The 12707-nt window shown below is 47.6% G+C and overlaps 2 protein-coding genes across 3 annotated transcripts; one reads left to right on the plus strand and one right to left on the minus strand.

Moving 5' to 3' along the window:
• Positions 1-4116: 4116 nt before the first annotated feature.
• creld2 (cysteine-rich with EGF-like domains 2) lies at positions 4117-8665 on the minus strand. Of its 2 annotated transcripts, XM_069156932.1 has the most exons (10): positions 8239-8664; positions 7912-7994; positions 7510-7620; positions 6683-6774; positions 6292-6468; positions 6029-6142; positions 5836-5919; positions 5366-5461; positions 4784-4924; positions 4117-4499 (listed from the first exon to the last, which is right to left on the minus strand). In XM_069156932.1, the coding sequence occupies exons 1-10, from the start codon at positions 8389-8391 to the stop codon at positions 4441-4443; spliced, it is 1110 nt and encodes a 369-aa protein (XP_069013033.1). In that variant the 5' UTR covers positions 8392-8664; the 3' UTR covers positions 4117-4440. The 2 variants fall into 2 exon arrangements, with proteins under 2 accessions (XP_069013033.1, XP_069013034.1); XM_069156933.1 differs by lacking the exon at positions 5836-5919 and having other exon boundaries at positions 8239-8665.
• Positions 8666-8968: 303 nt separating this feature from the next.
• alg12 (ALG12 alpha-1,6-mannosyltransferase) lies at positions 8969-12693 on the plus strand. Its single transcript, XM_069156934.1, has 9 exons — positions 8969-9127; positions 9877-10009; positions 10170-10343; positions 10505-10699; positions 10837-10942; positions 11083-11304; positions 11596-11765; positions 12009-12084; positions 12198-12693. The coding sequence occupies exons 1-9, from the start codon at positions 8969-8971 to the stop codon at positions 12430-12432; spliced, it is 1470 nt and encodes a 489-aa protein (XP_069013035.1). The 3' UTR covers positions 12433-12693.
• Positions 12694-12707: the final 14 nt, after the last annotated feature.

Consider the following 12707-nt stretch of genomic DNA (forward strand, 5'->3'; position numbering starts at 1 on the left):
ACCAGCCGTGGTGAATGTTGACCGGCGTAACCGTAGATATTAAAGGTTAGCCGCCAGCGGACGGCGCTGTTCTTGCACATGTTGTGAAATATCCCGCAGTTCCGCCGGCGTGGTACAGAAGCTCTCAAGCGTCACTTGCGGTGCAGTTCAAGTATCGGTCCGTTGCTCAGATACTGATTGGTCACGTATACGTAAACCGTCCTTTCGCTCATCTGGACTGCGATGACGAGCCTTTATTCAGAACGTGAGAGTGCACAATGAAGCCTTTTGATACAAACAGGATGACACAAATAAAAAAAAAAGAAAACAAAAAAGAAATCCAGCATTCAAGGGGTCACGCAAGACTGCAAGGCGCACAGCACACATTTTCAATTTCCCCTCCTTGACCTCGGGGCGAGCAACGGGAGCTGCAGCCCCAGCCGCTCCCCTGTCCTCCATCTAACGCGTCGCGGAGCAAGAGCGTCAGTTGCTACAACGGTGGTGGTGGTGGGGGGGGGGGCTCTTTTCACCTTTTTCAGAGCCCCCGACGGGGAAGATTCGGGCCCGGCGCCTTGAGTAGGTTCTGCAGATGAGCTCCAGCTGGGTCAGCCCGTCAAGAGTTCCCCCATTTGTCGGGCTCGGTCGTTGGCAGTCGAGCATCCAGCTGGGCGAAAGGAAGGCGAACCCAAACCGCATCAGAGAGGGCAGCGAGTTTAAGGAGTGCCTGACATCAGAGGCGGCGCAGACCACTGACAGACAACAAAAGCACATGGTGCCACATCTGGCTTCTGGTTTAGCGTGCAGTTATCCTCAGTGTACCTCGGCACTATGATTATCTCTGTCCCACTGCCTTACAATGGAACAATGAAGATTGTTGTCTAAGGATAGCTTTGGGAAAAAAAAAAAACAACAAAAAAACCAGCCCTGAGATTTAACCGCTGATGAACGAGGAGGAGGCGAGTCAGCGCCGCAATTTCATGCCAAGGAACAGAGAGCCGGGGGTGTCCCAGCCAGCTAAAATATAAAGCGCCTCTGAATGGACGAGATTGTGGCGCTGTCGGCTCTCCTCCGCGAGCGCGTTTTTCCTTGCTCCGCTTGACGCTTAGGCCGTTTCCCGGTAACCCCCCCCCCCGCCCCCCCTCTCCCGTCGGTGTCCTCGCAGTCACACACCCCCCCCCCCCCCTTCCCTCCCCCCCCGCGCTCCAGCTGGACCATGTGCTTCACAGCTGAGGTTTACCGGCAGAAGAAGTAAAAAATAAAAAAATAAAAAAACACCGCAAAGTCGAGGGGAAAAGAGCGGGGTGCCCCTCCGGCCGCGGAGCGCCCGCGCACATCGCACGAGCGCACGCGTTGTGGAATCGGACGAGGGATTCGCTGAGCTGCGCGAAGAGGCAGGCCCGCGTCCGGAATAAACAGAACCCTTCATTTCACGGCAGGCAAGCCCAGCGGTTAGAGCAGCTGTCGAAGACGGGGGTCACAAGTTCAAAACGGTGAAACTGAGAAGCAGGGTCCCGGAGACCTATCTGCCCCCCCCCCCCCCCCCCCCCGCGCTCACTGTAAGACGTGGAACATCGTAACCCGATCGTGCGAAGAAAAGAAAAAAAAAATTCAACCGTACAAACACCTCTCATTATGACATACGGTCGCTGATGTTATACCAAACTGATAAGAGATGCAAAGGGATTATTTCAGTTGTTCAAGGCAAAAGTCTCGTGTTTTTCGACACGGGCCTTACTTTGAACAGTCGTATCCATGGCTGGGCGCGGTTGCCGCTGTAAACCTCGGGGGGGGTGCAACTGCCCCTGCAGTAATGAGGGGGAACTCGACACTTAAACGTAACTGTAAAAAAAAAAAAAAAAAAAAAAAAGCCATTTTGACTGATGGTATAAACCGCGTACCACCAGCAGGGGGTGCTGAAGCAGCGCCACCGTTATAATGGAAAGCGGTACGATACTACCGATCAGTGAACTTTAGTTTGAAGAAGGTTCATCCTTAACAGTTAGTTTTGTGACACGGTACCCAACAAAAGTGAAAGTGTCTTATTTTTTTTAATTTCATAACTCTGCAATGTATTATTATTTAATATTGAATATATTTAAGTAGAAATCGCCCTCGGCCTGAACTCGGCTTGGATAGGCTTCCGCCACCCCCGTGACTGTTCAGGATAACGCAGGCAGCCTCTAGATAATGGACGGATGGATGGAGGTTTCAGTAGCCTCTCTTCTCTGGATACTTGGAAGGAGGCTGGTATGCATAGCAGGTATATCGGCGCAAACAGCACGACTTGCAGCGTTTGAATTGAGCTGCAGGGTTGCAAATTGAGCTGCAGGGTTGCACAAACGGATTTGGGAAACATAAACTCCGACTGAACAAGTATATTCAGAAAAATTGTGTACATTTTCATTTAACATTCACCACGTGGAAAGCTTTCCCCAGAGTCTAACCAAAAGTAAAAAAAAACAACTAAATGGCCTTCCGGGTTTAGCTGCTATACCTCCACGTAAAGGATCCACTTCAAAGGGGACTTGGTGGTTAAGTGCAAAGTCAGCGTGAACCATACAATGTTCATTAGAATAAGACCCAGCTTAAAAGATACTGGAATTTTCCTTTTATGTTTTGGTTCATTTGTAAGGGCCAAGAAATTCTGACACCAAGACGACAGCTGGCCAAACCGCGCACCTTTGGATAAATGAGCTGAAACCCTCTTTCGCAGACCCGCTTTGTGCTTCGGGCTGATAAGACAAGACACCGTAAGTGAACTTATTCCTCCAGACTGAATCACAAAATCTCCGCCGCTGCAATGCTTCGGCGTGTAGCGAGTAAACCCTGTGAGTAATAAAAAAATAAATAAAAAAATAAAAGGCGGGTGAATCGACAGCGATTACTCATGGTGCCCAGTCTCTCAGCATCAGCTTGCTGCGACATGATCCCTAAACTCTCCCGCTTGAGCTGTTCTGCCACTGCGGTGGTGTGGACGTATCTTGTTTCCGAGGGATGAAACATCATAACAAATATATATATCCAGAAAGGGCTACGTTCACCTAAATGGGTGTTGCGGCATCAGCAGCAGGTACAGTGACTCGTGTGTTAGTCAGGATGCTGACTCATGCGCTCTCTTGGTTTCTCTGATTTGAGCCCTCATCTTGCCTAACCCCTCATAAAAAAAACACGCTTTCTCCTTTGAGGTATTGATAAGACATCATTTAAAAAAAAATTTGTTGCTGCTTTGGCACTGCTTATCTCCCTCGTGCTCCTATTAAATTGTTGCTTTAATCATGCTAATAAAGATGTCTTAAAAAGTTTGATATTCTGAGAAAAATTTTGGGTATTCAGATTTTATCAGTGTAGCCACGACAGCCTTTAAAAAAAGACGTATACTGCAGTACATTTAAGAGCCTTCGCCCATCTTCCCCTGACAGACCCTTCACACATAGTGGAGTTAACGTCCGTGGGTGAAACGTGGAGGGGTTGGGTGAGTGTCTGTGTTGTTATTGCATCTTCACTAGCCTCACTACCAGCTCAGGCAGGTATCAACTGGCGGCTCCTTCCACCTTCAGAAGGCCTGTCGAGTCAAAACAGCTGACATCATCCCACAGGAAGCCAGGACGCTTTATTGCAAGGTGAGACCTGGTTTAGGAAAATATGCTTTGATCCACGCGGTGCCGGAGGAAGGGCCCCTTTCCAAGAAACACCTGAACACCAGAGTGGTGACGGGGCTGCAGACTTTTAAAAGAGTAAAAATGTCAGCGAAGGTCAGGCCTCGTAGTAAATTTATGGATTAATGTGCGACAGAATCCTTTTGACATTTAGGATATTGAATGCTGGGGGATAAAGATATAGAATATCATTGTAATAATAAGCCACCACAACGTGGCTGTGCATCAAAAAATGACTCGGAGTTATGAGGGTAGGTTGAATAAAACCAGTGAGACACACCTTCTAGTCCCTCCTGGATCAATTTAAGTAATGCTCTCATCTTACAGACTCACTGTTGAGTGTCCACCACGTTTCATGAGGCTACAGTGCCACCTTGTGGCCATCGATGATCACTGAAACGCTACTCCACGTTTGCTGCTCGGGGAAAAAAACCCACAAATGCTGAGAAAGAACAAGAAAATATCACATTTACGAGACCCCTTAATGATAAACTGAACATAATTCGCCTTTATTGAAACACCTCGAGTTTTAAAACCACACAACAAACAAAGACAAGTGGTAGTTTGAGCACACCAGAGGAACAACAAGCGGCAGCAACAGCGCACCGAGAGCATTAAATGTCTCTTTTTTTTTCCCTGTCCGTTCATCCGTGAATAGCGGCTGGAAAAACTCCGTCCTGACGGCTGAGGTCCGTTCTGAGTGCAGCCGGGTCATTAAGTGCATGTAGCTGACAGTTCGTCACGAAGGCCTTCGGGTGGCACAAAATGTCAAGAGTTCCCTCCGAACTGGGCGCAAGATTTGATATCAAAGCTCGCGGTGTGGACTCGTGGTCGTCTCGGACGCTTCCGACTCCTCTTCTTCATCTGGCGACAAAGGAAGTCATGTTTGAAAATGTTCACATGTGAACTCGTGTTCATTTTTTTTTTTAACAACAATTACATTATCGGAAATTCCCCCGTACACAATGCCGTCAACTGGTTACGGTCAGATGGCCGAAGTTTACAATCCAAAACGAAGAAATTTTGAAAAATGACATTCATTTGAACATAATATTTGAGGCTCCTTTGAGAACGTCCCCGCCGAGACCTCCTGGAGGTTTTCAGACTGCGTAATGAACCGGGTCCTCAAACCGAACGGCGATCCTCACCCTGCTGAGGTGTTTGGGCACACTCGCCGTCCCGCTCCTCGTAGCCACCGGGGCACGTGCACACGTAGCTGCCCGGCATGTTGACGCACTCCTGGCGCTCCTTCGTGCACACCGACTCGGCCTGAGAACACTCGTCGACATCTGGAAGACACACGACGGCAGCGCGCCGATCGCGCCATTCAAAGTTAACACCCGAATGATTCAAGAACGGACGTATAGCGGCGCGAGGCGATCCTTTTAAATCGTGTAGCCCCCCCCCCCCCCCCCCCCCCCCCAAAAAAAAAAAGTACAAGGGATCAAAAGGAATTGGGACACTTCGGTCTTTTGCGTGTCCCTTTTAATGCGAGTTTCCGCACAAAAGAGTTCACGCGCGGCTCAAGAGTTGAGTTGAGATTTGCCCATTGAGATTTGAGTTGGGAGCCGTCGGCCGGTACGAGGGGTAAAGTGGTGGCCGCGGGACGCCGCGCTGCGCCCGTCCGGGTCCGAAATGAAATCCCGTGCACCGATCAAACCGCCAAAATGATGAAAAATGTGGAGAAAACAAAAACAATAATAGCGAATAGCGAATTACTGGCTTCGTACCTGTGCAGGTGCCCTCTGTGTTTTGGTAGCCGCCGGCGCAGGACCGGCACATATCGGGACCGGCTCCGGTGCAGCCGGAGCACACTCCGTCACAGGCTTCCAGGGACAAACACAAACACACACACACACACACACACACACACACACGCAGAGATAAATAGATATTAGATAAATATCACAGAAAACTCTTTCAATAAGCAGCGATCAGATGATTCCCCTGTTCGACAGCCGTCGGGGGGGGGAGTAAAAAAAATATATATAAACGACGCGTTTTACGACACCTCAATCGCCCTAACGGTCACAAGTTTTCAAAGTCGTCGATTTATTATTACAAATGACGTTGGGAAAAAAAACAAAAAAAAACATGCACTGGTGCAACTTGGATATTTCTGAAACGTTCAGACTAAAAAAAAACGTTGCGCAAACAAGAGTGACGGAGTGACGCCCGAGGACGCTGCGTGTCCCCTCACCCTCGCAGGAGTAGGACCCCTCCGTGTTGAGGCAGTATCGGTCTTCTTCACACGGAGAAGGTTCTCCGGAGCACTCGTTCACATCTGCAACACGTCAAAGACAGACCCGCAGTCACAGGGAGGCCGCCGCCCGCGCACAAAGTAACAAAGGGGGGTGGGGGGGGGGGGGATGATTATTACCGGGCCCTCTTACCGACGCAGGCGTCCCGGCCACCCTCCTCCGAGCCACCCTCCTCCCAGCCTTCTTTGCACTCGTCGCAGTCCCGGTCGGTGGCTCCGGCGCAGGTTTTGCAAGAAGGGTGGCATTCTGCGGGAGGAAAGCGGAAGCTCGATCTCGGGATCACGGGAAGGAACGACAAGCCCGCCGCCCGCCGCCGCCGCCGCCGCCCTCCCTCGCTCCTTCCGGGGAAGTTTTGACGGCGTCGTCGGCGGCGGGGGGGGGGGATCGCGTCGTACCTGCGCACAGGGAGAAGGTGTCGTTCCTCTCTTCGCTGAAGTAGCCGTCGATGCAGTCGAGGCAGAGCTCCCCTCGGTAAGCGCGGTCGCAGCTGCACTCTCCGGTCCCTCCGCGAGTCCCGTCGCCGTCACACAGTCCGTTCCCGTGACAGGGTCTCTCGGAGCCTCCGGCGCACGCTTGTAATAAGCGGGGGAGACAAGCTTAAGTCACGCTCCGCTTATTCTCGGGGTTCACCGTTTACAATACGTCGTGTGTTATTATTATTATTATTTTTTTTTAGCTGTATAATCTGCCAGAGACGGAACGAATGCGCAGGCTTTAAGTGACGCCCCCCCCCTCCCCCTCACCCACCCCCCCCCACCCCGGTGTGTATTGAAGGATTTTCCTCACCATTGCAGTCGAGTCCAAATGTCCCCTTTGGACAGCACACTTCGAGGGCGTCCACGCAGAACCACTTGTGCAGATCGGGATGCTTTGTTTTCCTGGAGCGGAGCAGAACAGGGAGAGCGGAGGGTTTACCGCACCTTGCCGAGTGGAGTGCGTCTTTTAACTGATACTCGTCCCGTTTTCCCAATCGCCCGTTCGGCCTTTTCATTTGGGCGCCAAGTCGTGCCGTACCGTTACGAATCTTAAAAAAAAAAAAAAAAAAAAAAAAAAAAAAAAAAGGCGCGACGTGCAAGGTCCCGTCTCGTAACGCCGCTTTCAAGAGGCGATAGCGAGTCTCTCGTTTTCAAGCAGTTTGGCCTAATCTTTGACGAAACCGTTCGATTGTAAAGCCACATCGCGTGGACCCAGTTAGTGGACGGACTGGTTGTAACCGCGTATCAACAAACAACAAAAAAAACAACCCCATAACATATTGACACAGTAAGGTGAGGTTACTTGTCTTTTATAAGCTATCGCTGCATGACGTTACCAGCTGTTTACTTTTCAGTCCGGAAGAAACTCTGCGAGTTCTTCATCAAACAATTCGCGCCGACGGTGTAACTCCTGTTTAGCTTCTAGTTTGCTCGGAGTTTCAGCCCTTATTGTGTTTATTGTTCCATTTGTTTCTAACGGTGTCTTTTCTGCAGTGACCGGTGACGTCACACCGTGGGACAGCTGGTTATATCGCACCTCTTTTAAATCCAACCAAATTACCACTGAATCGCGATGACACCGACAGTTTGTTGTTGTTGTTGTTTTTTGTCGTTGTTGTCGCATTAACCGACACCCACCTCTTGAACCACCAGGTCTCGAAAGTGTCCTCGTGCTCTTCCACCATTCGGTTGCACTCGAAGCTGCTGCTCTCGCACAGTCCCTCCACGATCTCCATCAGACGGATCTCACTGCGAACCACGACGGACACGCGAGAGGAGGAAGTTAAGAGGGAAGCGGAATAAATAAACTAACAGCAGTTGTCTGATAAAGAAGGAACAAACAAAAACAAACAAACAAACAAACAAACAAAAAAAAGTAAGATGGTTTTGAGGTTGCGCCTGAACAATCTCTGCAGGTGTTGGTTTGGATTCGCGCACGAACTGTTTTATTTTGTTTTTTTATTTTGTTATATAAAAAATAATATGTGTAGGACAGGACCAGGCAAAACGCAGCTCTGGTGACCTGTAGTTTGCCCTCACCTGGTCTCGTATTTTGACAGTTTCCTCTCCTCCCAGGCTGTGTTGCCTCCTCCAAAGTTCTGCTTTGCTGTTCTCTCAAAGCCCTAAAAAAAAAAAAAACACAAAAAAACACAAAAAAAAATACAAAAAATAACCGGTCGTATAATTTAGTACAAGAAACAGGAAATAAAAATAAAAATAAAAAAAAGACACCGCACCGGGAGCATTTAAAGTAGTTAAGGTAACGTAGTTATTCATGTCAATAAGATGAGGAGGGAGAAAAAAAAAAAAAACAACAACAACAAAGGAAAAGGTTTGAAAAAAAAAAAAAAAAAGGGGCTCTCTGACCTTGTTGAAGTTGTCAGTGATTTGCTGGCAGGTTGAACAGGCGCTTTTTAAATCCTTCTTGGCGTCGGTGACTTGTAAAAGTACAAAGAGAGTGGCGCAAGACAATATCCGCAGCAGCCGCGGCTCTGGACCGGTGGACAGCATCTCGGCCATCAATTCACACCCGGTTTCATAACAAGGACGCACGCTTTCAGCCACTCGCAAAGCAAGCTTCCCCCCCCCGCTGATATTAAAAGTGCAGCGCAGCTCGGACACGTCTATAATTGAACTATTCTTAACATTAAATCAGAGGTAGCCGTATCTATGCAAAGCGTAATAAACTGGTATTTACATGCCGGTGGTTGGAGGGAAGGAGAAAAAAAAAATAAATAAAAAAAAAAGAAAGAAAGAAACGATGCGGTTCTAGTTTTCCGCGTCAGCCTCTTGGTAGAATTGTGGCTTGTAATCATTGGCTGTGAGCGCCCGTCAATCAAATGCGAACCCAATGACAAGCCGCCACGCGCGGGACCAAAAAAAAAAAAAAAAAAAAAAATCCAACCGCACGTGGAAAATTCAAGAAGCCTCGTAGTTATATTAAATTATTTTTGTTTTACCTTTTGGATGAAATATTTGTTTAGAATCAAAAACGAAATCTCAACCACACGACTTGTACAAGGATGTTGGTAATTTAGCGGTGCGGAAGCATTCACTTCCGGCGTCGACCGGACGTGAAATAAAGCTTTCAGCTGTCATGGCTGAAAAGGGGAATGTTTGGGGGCCGCCGCTGCTGCCTTTATTAATTTCCGTGGCTCTCTTGCATTTATTAATTTGTCCGCTTACTAAAGTTGAAGAGAGCTTCAATTTACAAGCGGCACATGACATTCTGTATCACAGACTTAACTTTGACAAGGTAAGCAGCCATTTCACGTGCTACTTTAAGATAACTGGACACAGCACCAGAGAGAGCAAAACAAACATGTGGTAACAGATCCAGTGGTAAAAAAAAACAACAACTCAAGGTTCAACCGTTTTAATAGTTTTATCATTTGTAGAGGAGACACGTTTTTAAATATTAAAATTACAGTCACTTTAAAAAAAAAAAAAAAAAGCCATAAAGAGGGTAAATGGATGTTAAACTTTGTAAAATTCAAATGCAATATTTTTTAAAATTTTACAGCTGAATGATGGCAGTCTGTTAAATAAAAGCTAAATGATTCCATTGCTGAAGAAATAAATATAATAAATACAAAAAAAATATATAATGTTCTTTCAAAAATGTATGCATAATAATGATCACCGTGTTTGTTGAAAAAGATCGATTTTGTTACTTCAAATAAAACTTTTAGCTGATTTCATTTGGACGGCTCCAAATCATACCAATTTATACTTTTGCACAACCGTGGATATTAAGTTATACGTGCATATTGATGAATGCGCTGCTGCATCGTGCATATCGCGTTTGTTCTCTTAAAATACGCCGAAGTTTTCGTTATTTTTCACGATTTCGAAAGAACCGAGGAAACCGCCGACATCCCGCGTTAAGATCCATTTTGCCGTCCTTTCGGCGCGTCCAGTCCCATTGCGCCATCTTCATCGGCAGATTTTTTTTTTTTTTTTTTTTTATAAAAACCAACGAAGGTGCCTCTCCTGTCATTTCAGTACGACCACCTCGAGTTCCCCGGTGTGGTGCCGCGCACTTTCCTCGGGCCGCTGTTCCTGTCCGCGCTCTCCTCACCCGTTGTTTTTCTGTCCTCTCTGCTGGATGCCCCGAAGTTCTACGCTCAGCTTATAGGTACAAGCGATCCGAGAGATAACAACGCCTCGTTTGTATTTCCCTCCCCCCCTCCCCCCCTCCCGCCCTCCCGCCAAACCACAGACGCGTTAAAGTCGTTTGTGCTCCTTCTGTAAACCGTATAAACGGACCTTTTCAATGTGTTGTGTGTTCTCTGCAGTCCGAGCTTCCCTGGGAATGTGCGTGGTCGGTGCGCTGTGGCACATGCAGACGGAGGCGAGGAGGCAGTTTGGCTCCGCGGTTGCGGGCCTTTTCTGTCTGACTTGTGCTTCTCAGTTTCATCTCATGTTTTACAGCACCAGGACGCTCCCTAACGTATTTGCATTTCCAATAGGTGAGACGGTCATAACCGTTACAATCCAAAAAACACTGGATTTAAAACGTTCTTTTTCCTAAATCTCTGTTGGGGTGGGGTGGGGTGGGGGGGTGGGGAATGACGACAAAGTAAATCTTCCTTTTTTTTTTTTTCTCTCCCCGCTCCCTCCTCCCCTCCAGTTCTTGTAGCATTCACATCCTGGATGGCTCAGAAATATGGCCGGTTCATCTGCCTCTCTGCTTTGGTCATTGTTGTGTTCCGGTCAGAGCTCTGCATCTTCTCGGGCCTCATGTTACTGATATCGCTGCTGAGCAGGAAGCTGGGACCGCTGCAGCTTTTCCGCTACGCTGCTCCCGCCGGCATCTTGTCACTGGGTTAGTGGCGAACGTACAGCGTATATACTCTAAATAATACATGCCTAATATTAACCCCCCCCCCCCCAAAAAAAAAACCCAAACACCTGAACTGACCTGTGCATCGAGATGGTTTTCATTTCCATTGTCTGCTGCAGCTCTGACGGTGGCCGTCGACACCTTCTTTTGGAGGAAGCTGCTGTGGCCCGAGGGTCGGGTGTTGTGGTACAACACTATTCTGAACAAAAGCTCCAACTGGGGAATATCCTTTTTATTTACTCGCGGTACGCTCCGCTCCCTCTTGCGTGGAGCCATTTGAGATCTGGTGCGCGTTCTTTTTCAAACCTTTCTCGTCCACCGAATCCCACTCACCGAGTTCTCCTCAACTCTCCCGCCCAGTAAACCTCTCCCTTCCTCTGGTACTTTTACTCCGCCGTGCCTCGTGCTCTGGGCTGCACGCTGCTCTTTGTTCCCTTCGGACTCCTGGACAGGAGGATGAGGCCGCTGCTGCTGCCCGCCGTCGGCTTCATTCTCGTCTACTCGCTGCTGCCTCACAAGGAGATGCGTTTCATCATCTACACGTTCCCTGTGCTCAGTTTGGTGGCGGCGCGGGGATGCTCTTTCATGTAAGGTCAAACACAAATCCCAATACTTCCGCTTCGCAGACAAATGTGACTTTTAGATGAAAGATAAGCACTGCAAGATGAGCTGATTAACTTTAAAACTTTTCTTGCTTGAGTTGAGCATTAGGACCTATTATTATTATTTTTTTTTAAACGTATTAGTTTGTCCAGTATGAACAGTGTGACTGAACAATTTTAGAAAGTTGCAGTTCTTTTAATATGAACCACTTCATTGGCTCATGTTCCTAATCTTTTTTTTAAATTTGTTTTTATTTATATTCTTGTGTGCTTTAGTTTGTGCAACTACCAGAAGTCCTGGATGTATAAACTGGGCTCTGTAGTTGTGGTTGGCCAGCTGTTGATGAATGCAGCGTACTCCAGCATTTGTCTCTACGTTTCTCACCACAACTACCCGGGGGGTCGAGGGCTGCAGGAACTGCACGAGCTGCTGCCGCCCACAACAGGTTAGAAGCATTTACGGCGCATTTGGATTCGCAAGGGAGCTCCCCCAGTCATAGAATCAGTTTCACTGCCATTGATACGTTCAACCGTGTTGAAAATGTGAGCCGTGATGTTCAGAGTACGTGATCATTTTCTTCTTTTAGTTTATAAATGTACACATTTTTAATACTGTTCTGTCATTGTCGTGGAAAACATGCCGTAAATGCGCAATGTCCTCCCATTGTTACTTTTTTTTTCACTTTCAGATGTCTTTGTTCATATCGACACCTTTGCGGCTGAAACTGGAGTCTCGCGCTTCTTGGAACAAAACAGAAACTGGAGGTCGGTGGATTGTTTTTCAAAATTAGACTTAAAATGCACCCAATATTATTATTATTATTATTATTATTATTATTAAAGTTTTTGCAGCAGTTGGACTTACTTTTTCCCCACAGATATGACAAGCGAGAGGACGTAAGCCCCACAAATCCCGAGATCAAAAGGTACTCCCACCTACTGATGGAGGCAAACGCCACCACGATACAGCTGCTCCGGGACACCCACCAGCCTCTGGCCTTCATCGAGGGCTACAGGAACATCGCCTTCAACGCGTTTCACTTCCCTCCAATCAGCGTGCGATTAGAGAGAAAAACTGTGCTGATGGTAAGAAAGACCAGAGGGAGACTTTAACAGGACTCTGTTGAAGGAATGGATTTTTTTTTTTTTTTTTTAGGTGACCATAAAAATATGGAAGTATCACATTCCACCACAAAACAACTGCTGGGGTTTGCCACGTCAGCAGAGCAGCGTGCCGCATTAGTGCCGTCGTGCTTCTTTTCCGCCAGGAGAAAACGTTCGTTATTCTTCACCTCGACGGGATTCGTATATTTTGTAAGATAAGATGGAAGAAACCCCGTGAGCGGTGGGAAATACATTTTAGAGCTGAAAGCATCCGGAGTCTTGTA

The sequence above is a fragment of the Embiotoca jacksoni genome, unplaced genomic scaffold (genome assembly GCF_022577435.1).
Source record: "Embiotoca jacksoni isolate LCO1_2020_lvr unplaced genomic scaffold, fEmbJac1.0.p SCAF_21, whole genome shotgun sequence".
NCBI lineage: Eukaryota > Metazoa > Chordata > Actinopteri > Embiotocidae > Embiotoca > Embiotoca jacksoni.